Source organism: Calonectris borealis, chromosome 3, assembly GCF_964195595.1.
Source record: "Calonectris borealis chromosome 3, bCalBor7.hap1.2, whole genome shotgun sequence".
In the NCBI taxonomy this organism is placed as follows: domain Eukaryota; kingdom Metazoa; phylum Chordata; class Aves; order Procellariiformes; family Procellariidae; genus Calonectris; species Calonectris borealis.
The window spans coordinates 23429929-23453736 of NC_134314.1; the positions used below are offsets into that span (position 1 = coordinate 23429929).

Sequence of the window (23808 nt, forward strand, 5' to 3'; positions counted from 1 at the left end):
AAAAACAAGAAAAGCTGAGAGATGGAAGCATCAGAGGCATTGGGATCCAGAAAGGAAAGCTGAAAAGAAAACAAGAATTTGGGGCTATACGATGGAAAAGCAATTCTATGACTGAAGATAATGTTCTGGTTATTTGATGCTTCTCGTTTTCAGGAAAAGAGTACTTAATATACCGATTATGTAAATGAACAGGATAGCACTGTAGAAATAGCAAGTTCCATTTTCAGTATCTCCTTTTTGAAGTGTTGCAAAAGACTGAAAACTGTCTAACCATTTAATCAAAAGGGATAACAATAGCATTTAGCCCAAAGTTAACACACTCTATTCGAAGATCGTACTGGTATCACTCACGCAAATGAATAGTCGTGCTGTGCTGAAGTTTTCCATTATGCTTTGAAGTGACTCATGGGAAACTAGATGCTGCAAACATGAGGATGAAATAGGTTAAGCTACAATAAAATAAAACCAGTGACAGCAATGTGTGCTTTTGTTTTGTGATCCTCTAATGGCAGACCTTACTGTGGCAGCTGGAAGTCCAGATACCTTAAACTGATGGGTGAGCAGACAGAAAGGCATGTGAGCAGATAGGTAGTACAAAAATGTAGGTTTCAATGAGGAAGGAAATCTGCCATAGCACAAGTTATTTGGTGGACTGCCACAGTATAATACCAGTGATGCTCTGATTTTTCTTGCTATATTCTCTACCTAAACTTCTGCCAGGTTTTGGCCCCTCTATGGAAGTGATTGTCTCAAACTCTGAGTCATGTTCACGGAAAAAGCAGCCATGCCCCCCTCGAACGTTTAACACCTTTGCATTGGATTATTAAGGCCCACAGCACACTTGAAGAGCACAATGCATGTCTATATTTCAGCCACTCTACTTCACAGTCTGGTATCTCAACACAAAACCACTTTTTTCAGTAGTTTAAGCTAATATGCCTTCAGTAGTTTAAGCTAATATGCGACAAAACTGTTTTCTGGGTTTTTGGTAGAGAAGAACAAAGCAGTGATCTGAATTTAAAATAACCTTTCCTTGCCCTTCCTCTTTTCAGAGTGAGAGATTGCATCTTTCCATGGCCATACTAACTTAGGCTGTCTTAAAGAATTTCTGGACTATGACCCAAGGCAAGGTCCACATGTTCAGTTCTGCAGACTCTATTATGGCAACACAAATGTTGCCAAAGCACACAGCAAGGGGGTTAAACTGCAACGAGAAGATCTGACAGCACTTAACTGCCAGAGCCCTTAGCTCAGCAGAAATCATGGAACAGCACAGGCTCCTCTAAGACATGTGGGAAATCTCCATTAAAAAAAATCCCTACCATTTGTAACCATTTGTGCTAACCATAGCACACTTGCAACATGAGAAAGTGAAAACCAAATGAGAAGTTTGGAAGCACTGCATGAGACCAAACCTCTGTCTTTTCATCCGTCTTTGCCCATGTCATTGCCAACGCCATATCATTTAGTGATGGACAAATTTGTCCATCTTTGTTACTGCTTACTTGGCAAGTACACAGAGAATTCTTGGTATTGCAGGCTGTAGGTAAGTGTGCATATGTGGAGGAGTGGGTGTGCTGCAAAAACATCACAGATTGAGAGTTTAAGCACAGCTTCCTTGCCTCAGAAATTAATGTCCTATTTCAATGCTATCCATTGCTGCACACCAGTGATGCAAGCCTTTTTTAATTTTTAAGGGTAAACTTCAATTTACCGTTAACTCTTCTTCTGCATTTTAATTTAGGAATGGTTTTGAAGCCATTCCTGAGAAATATTTTCAATACAAGAGATGGGAAAAATCGCTAGAAAAATCACTCATCTTTTATATGCTTTTTATTTATCTTTGTTTTTTCCTCAATCTTCTGACTCCAAAAAGCCTCATTACACACTTCATTAGTAGCTTTCTGAGGCCCTATAGTGTAGTAGCATCTACTCAGAGTCTCTGAGGGGTGAAATTGGAGATTTACTGAGGAGAGTTTGAGGGCTAATTACACAGCCTTATCAACTGATAATGCAACCAGTGGGCCACTGGCACAGTGATAGTGTTCTCTGCTGCAGTCAATAAGATCTAGGTTAGATTAGTCCACAGAGTTAAAAGGGAATGCTGATGAAGGGCAAGCTAGTCATCTGGCTACCTAGGAAGTATCTTTTACAGGGTCAGAAGATGATCCCCATCCTTTCTTCCTTTGCAGAATAATAGGAAATGCTTTTAAGCAGTGTTAGGCACCTTGTTCTCTTAGAAGTGGCATAGTGTGAAACCTGGGGAGTAATTGAGCCCAGATCTCCTGCCTCAGTGTAGCAAATACCAGCTCTGTAGGGCTGGAATGTATTACCCTGGATTAGGGAGGGAAAGGGGATCCTAAGGCTCTGAACGAAGTGCAGCGTCTTCTCAGGATTAAAACAGGCTTTTGTCAGAATTATGTGATGGATTGCAGTGAAAATGTGGTAAGATTCAGGCCAGTCTCACCAGCACAAATAGTGAGATCCAAGAGAAAATATGTTTCTGGTTTCTGGTGCTTATTCATTCCTGCTTTCAACAAATATGTTAGTTTTACTTTTCATTTGAAAAGGATCAAGAGCTGCTTTTCTTGTTTGCTTAGTTTTTAATAAAAACTAAATGAAACTATATGTGTGTAGAAACACTTCTCTTCTTCAGGCAAGGATTTGAAAGTTAAGATATTTTTTATTAAAAAACAGAAATCATGTATATATTTTCACTTCTCCCAATTCTACTCTATTTTTTCCCCAGAAATTACATAGTCTTATTAATATCTTAAACTTCAGCACGAGAAGGTCACTTATTTGCTTAAGACCTATTGGCTTTAATGGACTTACATGTATGTTTAAATTAAGCTCATGCTCAGATGCTTTACTGAGTCCTGATGGTCTGTAGTCTAGATTTGTTCTGCGTAATTATGATTTTTTGCATGTGTACATGTATATGTACCAAAAGCAAATAAAAGTAAAAAAAAAAGTGAGATAGCTTCCTGAAGAAAATTATGAGTATTTCAATTCCATAAAGGGATTGAAGAATACACATCCAATATTTGAGTTCTCCTTAGATCTTCAGATCCATTTACTGAACTGCTACCTGATGCTTTAAATGCCTCTAAGTTTTTGCTGTAACATCTGCCTGAGTTTTGTTGTTGCTGACCAGTTCGCTGCCTACTCTCCAGGGCAAGCTCAAAATAGGATATTGGAACAAGACTTTTAGGATTAGCTGTATGTGCACATCTGTCACCTCTTACAAACAATAGCTCTGAGTTTAGATTTCCCACATCAGACTTTTTTTTATTACACGCACATTCTGTGTGATTTGGAGTACAGGCTTGATTGAGCCTACATCCTCTGTATCTTTGCAAGGAGTGATCAAACCACCAGACTGTTTAACTATTCCGGATGATTTTCTCACATTCTCTTCTGGTTCATGTTGTACAAAATCCCGAAGCACTTACTGATGAGAAAGGTTCTTTCCTACCAGTGATTAGTAGGCATTTCATAAGGACGGAAACAGCAATCTCCACCTCTTTCCTAACATATTCCTGTAATAAATCAAATGTTCTATATCTTTCAGGCACCTTTTTAAAAAAAGGCTATGGGTCAATGATGAAATATACAGGTGTCTTAAAAATTTAATTTGTCCCAAATTCTCATATCTATCACTGATCAAAGAGAAGCTCCAATCTGGCAAAGATTAGAAAAGAAATTCTTCACTACGGATAAATTCACCAGATTTATGTGTACTTTCAGTTTTTTCAAAGAGCCAGACTGACTGTGCTATTCCAAAGGGAGCATCAGACTTAATGTCTATACTCTGAGTTCTCCAATGGGCTGCAGGCAGGCACATCTGTGCCCCTTTGCAGAGCTCTATTGACTTCAGCGGGGATCCACGGAGACACAGTATGCCTCGCAGCTGCTATACAATGGCACTGCTAGCTAAGCTTAATCATTAGATTCTGGTCGATGAGTTATTTCATGTACCTACAAAGACATAGTTAAGATAGATCCAGATAGAGAAATGAATATCCATTGAAATGCAAATCTCAATAAAATAGGTTTTGATAACTTATGCTACCTTGCTAATCCTAATGCACCTCCCTTTTAGGTGCCCAAGATGAATTCTTTTACAAATTTTATCTTTTTGTTCCAGAATGATACTTCTGAATTGCATATACTGATTGAAACAGAGGTGATTGTACTTTCTTTAATGTTCCCATTCATTCTCAGATTTTTGGACAAATGCAGGCATGATCATAATAAATCATGCCTTATTTTCGTGATCATGAAAATAAAAAGGTACTATTTTAGAATATTACAATTTCAAAAATTAATTTGATGGAAAATGGACTTTCTTTATATCTGATGCTCCCTTAATAAACCTGATAGACCCATTCAGAGTCAGAAGGTGACTTTCTTGCTGCAACTTTTAGAGGCCTGGGAATATTTTCATCCACTTTTGGCACCTTCTTGACCCAGGGTGCACCGGTGGCTGAACATTTGAGAGAGAACAGGCACTCTGGGGAGTGATCATTATTTTGAATGCGAGTAGACCAAGGAATGACCTTGGCAAGTGTACGACATTTGCTGCATTGTTGGCATCGTGTCTGTACTTTTTTAAGCAAAGGTATTAGGTTTATGACAAAGTATATTAAATCAATCACCTATTAGAAAATAAAATACAGACAGTAAAAAAAAAAAAGCAGTGTGATACAGATCCCTTTCTCAGGACTCATACACCTCATGTTCCCACTAGGGTTGTCTTGACTATCAAGTACTGCTGCTCAGAAATCTGAATTTGTAGGGAGAAGTTAGGGGGTTTTTTTGTGTTGTTTTGACTCTGGCTTAGTTATAAGCTGTAAAACCATGTCAGCCTCTAAATCTGGCATTTCAAGGTGTCCTAAAAGTGAAACCATGTTGGTTTACTGTCATACATACCTTATCACCAAATGACAAAAAGATTTGTCTTCTGCAAAACATGCAATGGTTGCATAAGTTCCGTTTAATATCTTCATCAATGATCTGGATGAGGGGATCGAGTGCTCCCTCAGTAAGTTTGCAGACGACACCAAGTTGGGCGGGAGTGTTGATCTGCTGGAGGGTAGGAAGGCTCTGCAGAGGGACCTGGACAGGCTGGATCGATGGGCCGAGGCCAACTGTATGAGATTCAACAAGGCCAAGTGCCGGGTCCTGCACTTCGGCCACAACAACCCCAGGCAACGCTACAGGCTTGGGGAAGAGTGGCTGGAAAGCTGCCCAGAGGAAAAGGACCTGGGGGTACTGGTTGACAGCCGGCTGAACATGAGCCGGCAGTGTGCTCAGGTGGCCAAGAAGGCCAATGGCATCCTGGCCTGTATCAGAAATAGTGTGGCCAGCAGGAGTAGGGAGGTGATCGTGCCCCTGTACTCGGCACTGGTGAGGCCGCACCTCGAATCCTGTGTTCAGTTTTGGGCCCCTCACTACAAGAAGGACATGGAGGTGCTGGAGCGCATCCAGAGGAGGGCAACGAAGCTGGTGAAGGGCCTGGAGCACAAGTCTTATGAGGAGCGGCTGAGGGAACTGGGGTTGTTTAGCCTGGAGAAGAGGAGGCTGAGGGGAGACCTCATCACGCTCTACAACTACCTGAAAGGAGGTTGTAGCGAGGTGGGTGTTGGTCTCTTCTCCCAAGTAACTAGCGATAGGACAAGAGGAAATGGCCTCAAGTTGCGCCAAGGGAGGTTTAGATTGAACATGAGGAAAAATTTCTTTACTGAAAGAGTGGTCAGGCCTTGGAACAGGCTGCCCAGGGAAGTGGTGGAGTCACCATCCCTGGAGGTATTTAAAAGACGTGTAGATGAGGCCCTTAGGGACATGGTGTAGTGGGCATGGTGGTGTTGGGTTGATGGTTGGACACGATGATCTTAGAGGTCTTTTCCAACCTGTATGATTCTATGATTCTATGATTCTAAGTCACGGTACCATACTGCGTGTTGTACTTCTAGCTTGCAGTAATACTCATCATACAGCAATGACAAGAGACTTCAGGAAACACGCCACAAACCATCCTGGGTATTCATCAGCATCCGAAGTCAGTGATGACAAAGCATGGGCTGAGTGCTGCACAAAGTGATAGACTTCAAGTGAGCGGTGCAAGATGCTGTGGTACAGACCGCAGCAGGAATGCCTCAAATCCCCCAGCACTATACGCTGAAGTCGTTGGGCTGCTTCAGACACTATCCATGGTCATATAAACTTTCCAAAGGTTATATAAAACAATGGAATGCAGGAAAAAAAAAACCAAAGTTGGTTACTTACTGTCTATGAAGTAAAGCAAGCATTTTACTCCTTTTAAAAATACACAGTTAATAGAGGAGGAAATAGATATCTAAATAATAGATGGCTAAAGATGAGGAAATAAGAGTCCTTCCCTTATCATCAGTTAATGCTTGATTGCAGCTATTGGATTAGTTTCCATGATTGTTCCTTTCATTAAAACATGTTCTAAATAGCTCTCTAGTTTTACAAGTCTTCTGCTACAATGGCATAAGTGGGGAAAAGATGTAGATGTGCTCATCCATCTCCTGAAATCTCTTGACAAACGATATCTAATTCTTTTCAATTACAATATAAGTAAACTTAAACTTCTTGCTACATTTTTACTGTACTGTTAAGGTCGGCTACAAGACACAGCAAAACACAGAAGGAAATTTGCTTCCTGGAGTCAAAAGAGTAAAAAATGTTGTCTTTTTTTCTTTTCTTTTTTTAGCACATCTTGTTGCTTGTAAGGCTAAAGCAACAGGTATTTTCCAGCAATTATTTTCCCCCATTCTGCTTTTAAATTTCAGTTTTGGTGAGCTGTGGGCAAGAATAGTTAGTTTCTACAAGAAGAAGAAGAGTTTGTGTTTTTGTGGGAGCCAATGTCTCCAGTGAGGGAGTAAGATTAGATGGCTGTAGCAGGGGTAAGCTGGACTCTGCTAACAGATAGGGGTGTTAAGGGTACTTTTGAACTCTGCAGAGAACAGAATTAGGACAATTGGCCAAATGCTGGCTTCTGTGATGGTGTTTTGGAAGATCTTGAGCAGGACAACTGTGAGCTGGGAATTAAGAGGATTCTAGGGAGCAGTAAGGAATGAAGGAGAGCTGTACTTGGGGACTTGGGTAAATGTGAGTTCTGGGGCTGGAGGAAGAGGCAGCTTTCAGATAGGAGCAGCAGGGCATATGAGGTTTGGATACAGAGGCTTGAGTCTTTGCAGACTAGAGGAATGCACCCAAGAAAAGGAAGGCTGTGATGCAAGGCTCCTAGAAACTTCTAAGCAGGAACTCTTTTTTGGACTGCTACCTCTTCCCTTATTCTTTATCTGTGCTTGCTGTTGGAATACACAATCTAATCTCTTTCCCATTCACTCCATATCAGGGTGACATACTATCCCAGATATGCTATCAGATATACTGTCCCAGATAAGCATGCCATACTGTGGTTCACTTTATGTGGTTATAATACAGTATTTTGTCCTCCCCAAATACACTCAGACAATCTGCTGAGCACTGAAAGTGCTGTTGCAAATTTAGCTATCTTCACTGAGACTCCTAAAGCTTTGCTTTTAGAGTAGAGGTTCTCAAGAGCTGCAAGGTCATTACGTGGGACTACCATATTCCTAAAAGTTTCTCTAGGTTTTGAGCCTTGCTTGCAGCTAAGATACTTCTCATTAAATTTAAAACCTCTTCCTAGCTGCCCTGGACTTGCCCTAGCCAATGGAAAGGGGAAAGCAACCCTTGAGGGCAAAAAAGCTTTTAAAAGGGAATCCATTCCTAAGATCTTGTTTGTTTGGAAAAGCAAATGGGAAGAGGACTACCATACCAATTTAATTTTTCCTATTAGTCTCATCATCTTCCTCCTTTTGCATAGTTCCAAACTTTAGAGTCACCTCTTTGATGTTAATGTGTGTATTTGTGTGCGGTCCTGGAGACGAACTGTTAAACTATCATCTCATGTGCTCACGCTTGTCTTGCACTTCTTCAGTGATCAGCTGAGATATAAGATCATCTACTCCAGAGAAAATTGTTTTCTTTTATCAAAGTGATAGAACAGTGGTGTTTTGGAAATGAAGGTCAAGAATTTTGTTCCTAAGCTTATAGATGGGGTGGATGTCATTAAAAAGCCAGCATTTACCAATGCCACATGTGGTGTGTGCTTTGTAGCTTTGTTGACAAGCACGAAAGTTCCTTGAGCAACAGATAATGACATTTGAGAGCAACTTCCTGATGCAACTTTTGGGTCTATGGCGTTTTGGTTCTGGATCATGTTTATAGCAAGATCATAAGTTTTACCATGCATTGACATTTATCCTAGAAGATAACTTTGAATGCATATGTTAGAAATGAAAACTAATCTTTATTTTTATTTCAAAAATTTCAAAGTATTAATCAAATGGATGTGAAATTGCTTTTGCAGCCTAATATATGTAATATTTCTTTTATTTTGCTACAGTCCTATGAATCAATTGCTCTCCTCTGATAAATAAAAAATTATTTAACTATCAGATGATGTCCAAACTCATCCATCAAAACTCAGCTGGATAGCAGTACCATGGAATCCTAGGCTTCTTTCCCTAATAAATTTGACTGTAGAAATTTTTGATTGTATTTAGTGATAGCAATACCTCACAAGGATAATGAAATACTAGGTTGTTGAGCATTACTTAGCAAAGGAGACAGTTATTAGGAGACAGTCTAAATGAATTAATTTTTGAGTAGTTTATAAAATAATTAATAATTTATAATTCAATTCTATTGCCTCTATCTTTTCTTAATGTGGCCCATGTTTTAACGAAGAAACCTCAAATGTCTCTTTCGCAAACAGCTTCAGAATCCCAGATTTTACCACCTGATGACAAGCAGAAGGTCCAGAGGGGACTCATCTAACTGTTTAGAAAAATACTAAATTAACAATACCAGACAGATTTAGTAAAGCATATGCAAAGAATCAGAATGACACAAAGCAGGTGACAGTCATCAGCCGGCTTCCTGTAGAGGAAAGGAGGCTTAGTTACATCCAGCAACTAAATATAGATAGGGAGGCTCTACACCTCTTCACCTAATCTATTATATTTGTCTTCATACCTATGGGAACAAAAAAATGCTGCTATAGTTCTTGTTTTCATCATCTAAAACCAAATTAGACCCACTATCAGACAGCTATCTTAATCTGCAAATCACTTTGACTGTAATGACTTAATTAACCTCTGATCACATGCCTGCATCAATCTCATACATTTTCATTTTGGTTTTAGCAGTTATAGCATAGTTTCTACATCGTTTACCTCTGTCTTGAGGTTACAGAGGTATTCCATAGAAGGCACTGAATAAAGACAGGAAGAAAAAAATGTTTGTCCTCCAGGGAAATTTCTTAAGAGTCAAAAAAAAAATGCCTGCTTTGCACCAAGATGAAAACAAAACCTGCCCTTTTTTTAGAGAAGGACATAGCCCAGCCATTGGCAGATGCACTGAGGAAGCAAGGCTATGCCTATGTTGACCCTGAGGTGGCCAAACTGGGGAGAACACATGGAGGTGCTTGAGAACAGATCTCCCAAGCATAATGTCGGGAGGGTCTATAAAGCCCATCTGCACTTGCAGCTGGTGATGTGAGGGATCCTGAGTCGTCTCACACGTCTGACATCAAAGGACAGGTCCACACATGGAGGTGGAGCTCAACACTATTTTCTACTGTAGTTGGAGCCGTGATAAAGGGTCTGAGATTCCTCCCTGAGTGCTCCTCAGGGATTGCTTCCAGCCAAACTCAGGTTGTGTCCACTTAGTGAGGAAGGCCGAGTCCTTCCTCAAGCACCAGCCTATAGTCACACTCAATGTTTGATAAGTATGGTCTAAGAAACAAGGTCCTGGTTTGTGCCTCATTTTGCACCAGGAGTCGAACCTGTGGGTTTCTCATTCACTGAGTGGTGTCGTCCTTCCAGAGAGGAAGCTTCCCCTTTCACAGGGAAACTCCCGACAGCCCAGGCACGTGTCACAGCCATGGCTGCACTGAGTAACTCGCCAGCTGAGCGTCAAATAGCTGTATTGCTAATAATGACAGACGTTCAACGGGCACAAATCTATTGTTCCTAGAAACTGTGTTTTTGTTAAAGCTACCTTTAAGGTATAAATATAAAAAATGCCTATTTACCACATGAAACCCAACATTTTCTGAAACATGAATTAACTTGTGCACTGCTGTTTAGGGATGAGTGTCACGTGGGTCCTAAAATCTGATTTTCAGAGGTTCTGAGAACTCTGGCAAACCTTGTTCACAACTTTCTTTTCTGTTTTAAATTTTATATTCAAAGCAAAGTTCTTCTCTTGGGCTTCTTTTATTTTGCTGGAATGATAAATAAGCAATATATTTTACATAAAACATGAAGACTAACATACCCTTGAACTGAAAGCATACTGAAAGGCTCGGTGTGGTGTTAGGGTCCCAGTCCTCCAAACTGGAACATGTGTTTGAGAAAAGCATTTCTAGAGCTTCATGCACTTGCTCTGAGTACCGTATTAATCTATCTTTATAAGCTGAACATGGGATATTTTTATATTTCGTAAAAATATATCAATCCTTTGAAGATAAAAGGTCTCTTGATGCCTAACACCTTGAAGAAAAACAGATAACAAGTAATAGATTTTATCTATGAAGAAACATTTTTAGTTACTTTGGTTTATGCTTTAGCTCTGGTTCTTGTTCCTGTTGACCTAGACATTCTCTTCTAGTAAAGTTCAACATTAATAGCCAGGAGGATTGATGATGTAAAAATACAGCAAAGACTTAAAGTTTCATATCATCTAGGTAGCAGAACTGCAGACAGATTCTCTGCTTGTGCTAAAGCATTTGACTACAACAGATCTATGATGCTTTATAGAGAGAGAGATTTTGACCCTGGGGAATGGATTTGTGAGTCTCATACAAATTATTGTCTTCAGTGTCCTAATTGATTCCATCTGTAGTTTTACACCCTTTCCTTTTTTCTTCCTCTTTCCTTTGTAGTCAGAGCTACCTTCAAACTGCAAGTGACGTGCCTGGGGGTCACAACCTGGATCCCTCTGCAAACTACAATTCCCCAAAGTTTCGCTCAAGGAATCAGAGCTATATGAGAGCAGTGAGCACGCTCAGTCAGGCCAGCTGTGTTAGTCAGGTGGGAAATTCTTGTTATAACTTTTCTTATAGGTTAATCACAGATGCGAGAGTTGTTACTAGTGGATGGTTTTAGGTTTTTTTTTTAATTAATATCAAACTGAGGATGTGAATTGTCAAAGTAATTCCGTTCTAAGGAATGTAACCCTTGTTCAAAATTTCAAGAAAGATACTGAATGCTAGAAGCAAAGGGACACTATCACGCATAATATTTTCCATTTAATTTTTGTTAAAAATATAAATACTGGTATTTTCATTTTCAGTCTATATTAAATATTTAAATGTTAAGAAGATTAAGCATAAGGGGCACACTCCTACAATACTTATCCTCTGAAAATATCTACTCTGATTTCAGTAAGTGTGGGTTACCAGATTAAGATATAGATTGAAATAATTATGCTCCAAAGGAGCAGTGATTCATCTCTAAACTCAATCCCTCGCTCTTCTTGAGTGAAAGAGTAAGCCCAATCAATTGTTCTATGTATGGGGACTTCTGAAAAGAGACGTTTTTCCACCCTGCTGGTTTTATGTTGGTTAGTTAGTACTAATTCGTGTTGAAGTGAGATCTGAAATCAGGCCTGAAGTGCAAGCAGTCTTATGAAGTATGTGCATGTTCTGTTTAGCAGAGGACTTCACATAAAATTTTCAACGTTTCTAATGTTCATTGGTCCTGACATTTCTTTCCTGTGTTGCTTCATGACGGGTGGGCCCTGCTCCCTTCTCAGACATGTGTTATTTTATTTTTCTTTGAGGATTTAGTGAGGCACCTAAGGGTTTAGTAGCTAATTATGCACAATGGTTATGTTAAAAAAAATCTTTTTGAAGCAATTTTATATTCATTCACATTCAATTTGTATTGCATGGCTATTCAGGCCTGGATTCAACTCATCTAACTTGAGGCTTTTAACCGAGGCAACAACTAAAGCTTCCTCTGTAGTTAATGGAGTGAAAGAGTTTCTTCCAGGACAGCGCACATCCCAAGTGGGCTGAGAGCCCTCTGGAAATGCTTGTCAGTCTCCACTGACTGTAGACAGTTGGAAGGGACTAGTCGTCTGACTAATGCCCTTCGGTCAAATTCCGTAATTTATGTGGGATAAATCTAAGTATAATCTTGTATAACACACATCAGAATTAGAAATAGACAGTCAGTCATTTTCCAAACCTGTCATTATTTTTCATAGCTACCTTGTGAAATCTGTCCCCATCATTTTCATGCTTTGGTTTTCATTAGCCTGGTTTGGTTATTTTCTATTTTTATTACACTCTGGTTTTGAGAAAGTTTCACAAGAATTAGATCCTGCATTCAAAGCAAGTGCTGTTGGCTGTCACCTAACAATGCTATAATATAGAACTATTCTAACATCTTCTGCCTCTTTGACCATGTCTGTGCACAGAGATGTTCACTGAGCTGTCCATAATGACTAATTGGTTTCAGCAGTGGTTAAAATTCTTCATTCCAATGTGCATTACCTGGAAAGATGTCCACAATAGATTTCATTTGCGGGTAGATTGCTCAACTGGCCAGATTAACTAAACCTGCTGGATATAGTTCCTTACTTTCTTTTTCAGTTTTCACTAACCTACGTAATTTTGTGTCAACCACATACTTCCTACCTCACAGTCCAGCTGTTTCCAGACCAGTAATAAATGCATTTAATAGATACTATGCAAAGCAAATGTATTAAAATAACAAGTTCTTGCTGTTTCCTGTTCTTTTTCCATTACACCATCATCTTCTTGTCCCATCTGCATAACAGCAGTTTGTATGATTTGTGGTATTTTTAATGCCTTTTTTTTGTGAGATCCTTTCTTTTTTGCTCTTGACCACGGGTAGAGTCAAGAAAGATGCTGGGTTCCATGGTTTATATTTTTAAGTTAAGTTTTAAAACTATTATTTTTCTATAGTCAATGACCTTAGTTTGAAAGAAGTGGTTAGGACTTAAAGTGTTTATGGACTACATTACCATAAATTTCCTGATCAATGATGTATGCAAAATATTTCAGAGCAAGAATTTTTTTTAATCTTTTTGAGATTGCATTAGTCTACTTAACTTTATTAGAAGCAAATTTTATGAAGGGTAATGTAATTCCTTTCAGAAGAGATTTGGTAGCCAAAATGTCTTACATGAAATTAAAATATCAGTTATTCATTATCATCAGAAGTTCTGTATGAAATTTCCATTTACTTAATCAAAATCCTAAAACATTTGAAACATTTGCATTCACTCTGTTTCCATAATGAATAATGTACTAGGAACAGTAATAATGAAAAATGCACTTAGCAGCCGTATAGAAAAACTAATATCAACTGGATGTGCTTTTTAGTGATGCTACGAATTTAACTTGGTATTTATACTGACCCTGATTTCTAGCACTCTTTTTAAAAAAATTACTATCAGGAGGTCATGCGTTTGTCTGTCCAGTGATAACTTGGATTTTGGATAAACATAATTTTGAATTATTCAGGTACACTTACAGGTAGTTAGGGCTGACTTCAGAGAACCTGTTAAAAATTATCTAGGTAGAATTTAGGCATTCATCTTCAAAACTGCAATACACAGTTCCCTACCGAGAGGTTCCCTAAGCCTGGCCAGCCTGCCTCAACCCTGTTTATCATGAAAGCTACCTAAGAATGTATAGTTTGGCAACACGCCCAACTGCAGGGCAGGGTCAGCAGGTAGGTGCCGAAATCCCCCAAGGGCCAACCCGGCAGGTGATGCAGGTAGGCACATCTAGGGTGCTCCGACAGGCAGGGCTCCTCAGCACGCCTGGAGGCAGAAGTATCAGACTAAAAATAATGCTGCTGAAGAAAAGGCAGCAGTAGTGGCTGCATCGCCTTTTTCCACGGTAGTTGAATGGCTAACCCGGTCAACCAGGGAATGAGTTTGGTTTAGGGCCCTTCTCAGCTAAAGGTGGTCCAAGCTTTACTTTCTCATCTGACCACTTTTCACCCTATTTCAGACAATGGTTATTCTTTCACGTGCTTCACGGGACTCAACTCTAGATGCAATATTTCTCAAACCTTTCAGAAGCATCACCTCCTCTGCACTTACACATCTTCAAGTATGAGATACTTCCTTGAGCCCCTTTATAGTGAGAGGAAGATAACAACCTGCTAAATGCCCAGATGAGTAGTAACTTTGCTGATAAGTGAGGAGCCCAGGCAGTCCACCCTCACCTTTTGAGGGCTAATATTAGTATAGCTGATTTCTCTTCTCCTATCCTGGCAGAACATGGATTTCTATCAGCGCAGAGTTATCTTCCTGGTTACCATTAAATCATGTATTTACAATCCTCTGAATATGCCAAAAGATATTAAATGTAAAATTAATTGTGTGGCATGTGTGATGTACTTGGTATATACATATAAACAGCTGATGCAAGTTAAAAAAATGTGAATGTGATCAGGAGGGATTACTACATTTTAACTATTTGCTAAAACAGTTCTTCATCAATGTACAGGTGTCCATTTGAGATGTTGAGGCCGTGATGATCACAAAAAAGCAAGTCAAAAATCAAATGCATTGTTGTTGTTTATTCAGATGAGTGAAGCAGAGGTTAATGGGCAATTTGAATCCGTGTGTGAATCAGTGTTTAGTGAAGTTGAAGCTCAGGCAATGGATGCCCTTGACCTCCCTGGATGTTTCCGAACAAGAAGCCACAGTTACTTGCGTGCCATTCAGGCAGGCTATTCCCAAGATGATGAATGTATACCTGCGATGGCATCTTCCAACATCACCTCAACTATCAGGTCAACCACAGGTAAGCAAATCTACGATGACCCCTCCACTGTTCTGCATGTAAAAATATGTTGTCTTGTTTTGTAAGAGGATGTTTGACACTGGAACAATTTCCCTGTGTAGTGATAATATTTGATATCAGCATTCTTAGGTTTGTAATACTATACCATTGTGGCTACAGCTTAGAATAAGCTCCTTCTGAGGAGAATCCTGCAAGCATAATATAATGGACCTGGAGTTCAGCATAGCCTTAACTTGACCTCCATTTTCCGTACATACAGTTATCCAGGTGCAAATATAAAAATGCAAGTGCAAATAGTATCATTTAGATGTTGTTAGGCATTTGGGTATTTTTATCTATTAAGTAATTGATCTTGTGAGTGAAATCAGTTGCACCGATTTTAATTTAGGTCCTTACAGCACCAAAAGAAAAAGAGAAGCAAGATTTATATATTTGGTCTAAACACTTACAGGCAATTAACTTAACAGGGAATTAAGTACTTACTTTTAGTAATTGTTGTATCAATACACTGAATCGTAAACATTATGGCAAGCTTCACACATCTGCTATCACTCATCAGCAACCATTAGCATTCGTTGTTATACCATTACTTTTAGGATCTTTTAGCATTCTTCTGGCAACTTGCTTTTCTCTTATTAATTGCTTAGCAAAGATTATAGCTTTATTCATTTTAGAATATTAGCATTTAGTATTGGTAGAGAAAAGATTGCACAGATAGCAGTTAAATAATTAAAATGAAATCTATGACAAATACTTGTTCTTTGTTAAATGATCCAAATTCACTTTTATGTTTCCAAATATGTTAATGTCAGTTCCTAATTATGATATTGTCCTTGCCACATACTATTAAATTGCAGTGCAGGCTACCCATCTACAAAAGGTAAAAACAGAGCTCAAAATGTATCATGCAAAAATACTTTTTAAATTATTTGCTTGACACATCTGTTGTATAACAGAAGAGTGGGAGCATAGAAAGTAAGTAAGCTGAGGTTGAATAACACAATTTGCATTCCAGAAGTAGCATAAAATGTTGTTTTATCTTAAGCATAGTATTTTAATTGTTATATATAATTTTGTGTAAAACCAGGTGGCTTACAGTGCCACCTCTATGGATGTCTCTGTCCTTTGTTTAATAGAGATGCTATCCTGGTATAAAATGAGATTTTATTGCTATCCCAGAGAATAATTTTCATCTTTGTCATATAGTTCTGTGTGATTATTATGAAAAAACCTTCCAGGGCAAAAGACACAACTAAATATCTATTTTAGTGTCTGACTCCAGGTACTGAATTGGAATACTTTCAAAATTACTTTGGTTACCAAGTTGATTGGTTTTAACCTAAGCTGTCTTGAGTTTATATGCTAGACAAGCCAAAAATTGCCACTGAAAGGAATTTATTTTATCTTCTCTAGAGCAACACAGCTGAATAATAGAATACGTTTGGGAAAATAACCAGATTAGGCAGTAAATATGCTTGCATCCCAGTGTTTTCATACTTATGAAAAATGTTTTGCATTGATTAGCAGTCTGCTGGCTACATAATGTGGTTTTGAAAACTTTAACCTTCATTTCACACATGGCTTCTCCCTCGTCTTGGAAATGATTTATCAGATAGATCTTCTTGCCCAAATATGTAATCTTTCTGCTTTGTTGTGGTGAGGTAATATTGACATTGCGGAGAAAAAAGATGATGGGAGATGTTTTCCTGAGCCAAAACTGTTTCCAAGCCTATGGACTGTATACAGTACTGAGCGTGGTTCTGTGTTCAAAATATTATCTCTGTAGCACTGAGCAAGTTTGTCCTCAGCTTCTATGTAACATAAATATTCAAATTAGAAATATTTATCTGATTTACAAGAATACTAAGTGATTCACTATTAATTGAAAATTTCAGTTGCCAAATAAGTTCTCGTTTTTAAAACCCTAGGGCTAACTCTTCCATATTTCTTCAGCCCCAGTCACTTTGGAGGGAGATGCTCCTTTTCCTATCATTACTATAATTAAAAAAAAAAAAAAATCTTACTTCTTCAGCCCTCTATGAAAATTTTCAAAGAAGCAGTTGCCTGAAATGTGAAAACGGTGTTGGCAGATATTTGACATTTATACGGGCTTCATTCAAATAAGTGTCAAAAAGGTCGAAATTTCACGTCAGCCTTCAGTTCCAATTCAGCCTTTTGAATTCTTAGGAAAATTACATTACATTAATTCCTTTTTTGCTCCTGATGTAACAAACTCTTCTTGGCAAAGAAACTAAAGCAATTTCTTAGAAAATTAACGGGCATTGCAATTTAATTATTATTTGAAATTTTAGTGATATAGGTCATGACAGCCTCTTATCGATGTTGTAAAGCAATTAAATCATAACACGCAGGCTTAGCTAAAAATTAATTCATGTAACTAAAAATGTAAATCTAAAATAAAAAATGTAATATTTGATCTATGAATTCAATTACAAAAGTATGGAATATATATTTACAGTATGCAGTTTCCTAAAATGTTCCTAGATGCATTAACAGCTTTCAGAAGGTAGGAAGGTTGCAACTATAATGAATATTATGTGGGACATTATTAATGGACTCTATTAACAGGGTTTTCTAATAGATGGAAAAAGAACTACCAGTAACAAACTGTTCTTAAATGTATACAACTTTACAGAGAAAGCCAGATGGTTCATTGGTAACATCTATGGTACTAATGAACACATAGCTTTTGCACGGACCCATCTAGTTTAATTATCTGTGGAACCGGGCTTCTCCACCTCTGATGGAGACTCTAAAGAGAGAAGACACAGGGCACTACCTGTTGCCCCAGGTGTAAATGAATGAGACAAGTGACAATGCAGAGGAGGCAGCCAGCATTGCTGGCACACTGCGAGCTAGACCTGGATTCTGCGTGACCCCTGCTAAGACTCACATTTCATTGTGGTTAGGGCATTTCTAGCCATCCCGGTTCTTTTTGTAAAGAGATAATGAACCCAGTAAAAAAATGCTTCATGTTAGAAACCCTGAATGACAGCGTATGCTTTCTGTCTCTGAAGTGTATCCAGTTGCAGCTGTCAGATGCACAGCTGAGAAAATACAGCTCCAGCTGCTGCTGCCTCCCACCTTGTCCCTCCATCACAGACAACATGTAATTTCCTGAATGGGAAGTCACAGAGTGCAGTAGTCATCCTAACTGCTACTGCCTTACATCTTTGCTACTCTTGCAAGCAACGCTTCACTTTTCAGGAAGAGTGCATAAAATCTGGGTCACTTTTCCAGGTAGCACCAGCTCAGTTCCCTATTGTCGACGTATATCTGCACGTATATACACTACACTGCCAGCTTGGAAGGCTCCTTCCTGGTAAGGTCTGGCCAGTGCAGCAGAGCGCTGCGGGGAGGTACGCAAGCTACCTGAGGTACCGGAGCTGTGTCACCACCCGCTCAGTGCGTCGTGGGCCCCGGCTGCACAGTCCTGTTGGGAAAGCGTGCCCTAGGCTGGGAGCAGTGCCACAGTAACACGGTATCCCACCTGCAGTACCCGGGCTGTCTTACTGAGAAGTAATTCAAATACCCCGGTACAACACTGGGTTGTACTATGAAAACATAACCAACCAGGAGGTCTGGAAGATCTTAACCAGTCTCCGGTTGTTTCCCCTTTGCCTGAGAAGGTCAACTTTTTTTTGTTACATGTCCTATATAGAGAGACTCCTGTATATGACTTACTCTATATGTTATAGAATATTTCAGGATGTTTCCTCACAGTTTTTCCTGCTGATGTTGTTTGATTTTACCGTGAATGGAGAAATACTTAGAGTTACAGTGATACTGGAGGTAGCAATTAGGATGGTCTGTTGTGAAGCAGAAGAACGTGTTAAAATCCCTCCTCTGAGGGAGAGAATAATTTTGTATTTGCACCTTTGGCCATCCAGGATATCCTGAACACCAGGCTATCATATGTTCAGACGTGGGGGACACACTCAGTTTGTCCTGATGGTGTTATTATACATTTGTATAAAACACTTTCACCTTTATTGAGAGAGACACTGCCGCTCTAGCCCACTGCTTAGGACACTCACCCATCAGGTGGGATATCTGCTCAGTGAATATTGCTTTTATATGCAAATCAAAACAGCTAAAGCAGAAAAGACCAAATATCCTAAAAGGAGGAACTAAAGGACTCCAGTCAGAGGTATGAAATCCTTCTCCAGCAACAAGCACTGACCGAGTGGCCTCAGTTAAGTTCTTCAGCTTTTAGGCTGATGAATAAAAGGGATTATAGCTTTCAGTTTCTTAAAACTACTTCATATTTTCCTCTAACCCAAGTTTTTTGGCTACAACTGTATTTTTTGATGAATGGATTAATGACAGAATAAATCCACCTAGCTATGGACTTCAGCACAATGGGGATTGGGTCACGGTACATAAAGGCATCCTGGATTTCTGTCCTATGTTTAGTGTCAGTCCAAGATCACTTCTTCCGCTTCAGGGATTTCCAGCCGATCTTGAGAGGAACTTAGCACGAAGCACGGCTGATTTCAGGGGATATAGTTACTAGCCTTAAGTAGCCAGTACACTGCATTACGATGACTTCATTTTTCTAGAAAATGTAGCATAATGCAAACCTGTGAAATCAGTTGTATATGCACCTCCTTTTATCTGCTTCATAGTAGGTAGCTCTACTAAACTCATGCTTACTAAAGAATCCACTGAAAAAGATGAGAAGTAGGGAACTGTCTTTTGTCCATTTTACTTCTCTCAGCCAGTAGGACTCTGTTTGGCAAAGAGTAAACTTCAGAGAATTCCACATTTACTGAACTATTGAGCACTAATTCCAAAAGCAATTAATTCAAACAAGGTCACATTGCATGAGGGAGCTTTCAATTACAGCTCGTACGATTAGTCAGAATGCCTGAGGAATTGCAGGTTTCCTTTCTCCTGACTTAAAGCTATTTCAGGCTTTCCATTTTTGAAATAAGGGGCTTCAGAGGGTGAATTTTTAGAGCACATGTTTGATATTTAGCCACAAAACTCTCATTGCCAGTAAATAGATTGCATGGTCATGTACCTATGAACATAAAAGCATGAGAATATGATATTTCATCAAGAAGTTGTACTGTTCCATAGCACAGCTACCCCTGCAGACCCCAAAAGGACTGATTTTCTGGTTGCTATCTGAACACTAATGACAGTAGTTATTCTTTTTGGAGTTTTTTTCCAAAGATATGAGGATACCAAGGGCAGGCAAAAGTTTAAGTCATGGTGCTACTACATGTGGAGCTAGTGGAGTTCAGGGAAGGGTCACTAAGAAGACAAAGTGTCTTGAGCATCTCTCCCATGAGGAAAGGATACGAGTGCTGGGACTGTTCAGCCTGGAGAAGAGAAGGCTCAGAGAGGATTTTATAAATGTATATAAATATAAAAATTGGAAAAACACACTCCTCATTCCTAAAAAAAAAAGTTTTATGATCAATGTGTGATTTTCTTTTATTTTCTCAAGAATGAGATACTTCATCCAGGTGGCTGCTTGGATCTTCTTAATCCAATGTACTATGGCTAGGAAAACCCAGACAAATGGGGAAAAACATATGCATGAAGTAACATCTCCACAATTTCTGTTCTCTCTATAGTGAGAATAGAAATAAATGCTGAGTCCTAGAGATTTTTACTGGTATCCATTGCTACGTAATAGCTAGCAGTGATATCCACAACAGGTATGTTTAAAACCATAAAACCTTAAGTCCAAATAAGATACACAAGGCTTTTTTCTCAATTATAATTTGCCTATTGACGTTGCCTAATTACTGTTGGGGCCCCATGGAATTAGCTGGCACTCTAATTCTCTGCAGGAAGCATACCGTATATCTGTGGGAGCACTTGAGGATCCTGAGTTAATACTTTGATGCTGTGCCAACTTGTGTGCCTATACTGTGAGAATAAATCTTATACTAACAAATGATGAGCCCAGTTCTACACTTGAATACACACACATCATTTTCATTGTGTATCTGGGGGGAACAATTAGTCTTTAATTCTTTTAAATATATTGAAGTTCTGCTGCTATGCTGACGCTGCTGTTTAATAGCAGCTCTACGTGGTGGAAGTGGCCTAGGGAGTCACTGGGATGAAGGTGACACAAGCCCTTTGGTTTGAGGAGTTCAGCATAGGATGGCCAAGGGGCCATCGCAACTGTTCATAACTCTTGGATTCCCTGAGATGGAAGAAGGCTGTGCTAATCGGGGCTACCGGGCTGCCTGGCCTCTTCAGGCTGATGAGGCATGAAAACAGTTGGAGCAGTAGTCAGGAGATTTTCATAATTTTCATTCTCCTTGGTACAGATGAGCTGCAGAGGCAAAGATAAAAAATGAAGTGGCTGCCTTCCATCTATGGTTAGTTTAAAAAATGTGTAATGAGTGTTTCTCCCTTGCTCCTGCTGTTCAGTGCTTGACATAATTCCTCTGTAACCTATTAGATTTGCCAGACAGCTGGTTCTTTTTTTATTAAAAAGGACACCCATGATCCCTCCCCTGGCAGAATTTGGCTTCAAAGCTGTTCTGTGGGATCAGTTTTCACCGAGTTTTCTCAGCTTCATTTTCTGAATGGTGTTATATGGGGGGGGAAAAAAAAAAGAATGTATAAGAAAGAAAAAAAAAATCATGCAAGGAAGGTGATTCACTGCTCAGGTGTTTGAAGTCTTCCTGACATGGTAGAAGCTAACAGTGGCAGAGGTAAATCTCAGCCCCGCTATTTAGCTTGAGGTTGCCAGAGGGTTTTATCCTCAGGTGGGTCTGTGCAGCTGGGGGAAGCTCGCAGGGTGGGTGAGCCTGGAAGCACCGGTTCATCGTGCTTCCTGGTACTTGTAGTAAAAAAGAAGGCAGGACCCCTCTCCTGCTAGTGCTTCTCTTTCTGTGTTCCTCTGTGAATGGAAAAAAAACTCTAAGGAGTTTTCTCAGTAGCTCTGCATGTATTCAGTCCTGGTTTTTGGTTGAAGGCATATATGTCAGGAGCCATAATGATGACATGTGCACTGGAACTACAATGCTTGCTGTGCTGGGTATACAGACATCATTTTGATTGCATTCTGACACTAATTTTTGCTAGCTCGCATGTAATATTTCATCCATCAGGGCCTCAGTCCATCAGTTAATGCAACTAAACATAACTCTCTTGAAGTTGACCCAATTTTGCTTGCTGACAAACTGTCCCTTAGCTCTGTTACGCCTTCAGTACAAGAGGGGTGTGAGCTGTGTTCTGCTCTAGCTTCTTTACAATAAAAAAATTCTTCAAAAAAACTGTGTGTGCAGCCACAGGGGAATTTCTCTCCTGTGGGTCCTAGCAAAGGCACTGGGGCCGATAGACGGTATGTGTGAAGAAAGAGAGCTGCACTTCAAAATAACAGTAAACTCCTTTATGGCAGGTCAGGTCTTGCTTACACAGGGACCCTTCCACTTTTAGAATGTACACTGGTCAGCAAAGATATTTCTAAAAATGTATTATCAGGCATTTAGGGAGGCAAATTTAGGTGCTTTTGCTACTGTTCTGCCTCATGGCAAGGACGTTTTGATTAATGCTCGCCTCTTACAAATGTACTTCTCTGAAGGGACATTATTTTTAACTTGCAAAATTGCCTTTTCCAGGAGAACAGAATGCTAGTAGGGAGCTGCCACCCAAATCCTTCTGAAGGTAGAGGCAAAGCAAGTTCTTCATTATTTAAATAAAATTGTTTCTATGTTTGAGTGGAGAGGCACAGAAGTAAGAGAAAAACTTTTATAGTTACCTTTAGTTTTACTTCCAGCAAGTTCTCTGTTTTGTTAATATAAAAAAACTCTTGGGATGCTTGCACATCTCTGTCAGACTCTCAGCAACACCCATCCTCTGTTTTCACTTCTCTGAAATGGAGTTTCATCAAGATAATCTTGTTCTTAAGTTTCCATTTCTGTGTCAGGAATTTTATTCAGACTTGGATCTACCCTAGGACAATTGGTAAACCTGATACTTAAAACATTACTTCAAAGACTTTTTACAGAGGATCAGAGAAAATAAAGGTACTAAAATTGGTGACATTCCTAGGGCATAACTAGACAGAATTAGCCTTTGGCCAGGCAGGTTAGTTGAATGGTGTGGGATTTGCCTCCAGATCAAGTCATCTAAACATAGATGCTTTCGTGCAAACTAGTTGTCCAAGTTCCCATGAGAATAAGTTCAAATTCAGTTCAAAGATAATTGGCTGGTACCATTTGAGACATTTGAGACATCCACATGGGACCTACAAGAGAATTGCATCCTCCTGGACAAGCACCTGCAGGCTAGGCAGAAGGGCCTAGGACCTCTAAAAAGGTATTAGTTACCTATGTTTAGGTGAGTTTGACTCAGACTGAATACAGTGTACGGATCCTATTGTGCACCAACAGAGAGTCAACAAACCCTACCTACACTGAGATGGCTTACGCTCACCTAATAGGACCCCAATATTTACCAACAAACTCTGTACTCACTGTAAAGCCAATGTTTAGACTCAGTATACTGTCCATTAAAATATACACACTGGAAACCACTAATATCAGAGCAATCCAAACAGCTCTTTACTACACCTCAAGGGCAACTAGAGGACATCCAAACAGGTTTAGGGGAGATACTGAGTTTGAAGTGAGTAACCTATCACTTGGCTTTCTGAGACTGAGAACAGAATATCAAGGATATATCAATGAGTCATGATATTTATATGCATTTCTTTTTTGTTGTACTAAATACAAATGAACCTTTTGGGATAGTTCTGTGTCCAGAAAAATACATATATTTCCACTCTTTGTCTCCTTCCCCCAATCGAAAAAAACATAAAAATTCAGTCATAAAAATTCATCTCACCTAATACATATATCTAAAATGTAGCTGTCAAAGAGAGTCACATTAAT

General features: G+C 39.3%; 1 protein-coding gene across 1 annotated transcript in view; it reads left to right on the forward strand.

The window, feature by feature from the left end:
* DLGAP2 (DLG associated protein 2) overlaps positions 1–23808 on the forward strand; it is a 102232-nt gene that overhangs the window by 35732 nt on the left and 42692 nt on the right. The window contains exons 4-5 of the mRNA XM_075145177.1: positions 11009–11156; positions 14698–14917. Of these exons, the coding sequence (XP_075001278.1) occupies positions 11009–11156; positions 14698–14917 (368 nt within the window). The remainder of the gene's footprint in view (positions 1–11008; positions 11157–14697; positions 14918–23808) is intronic.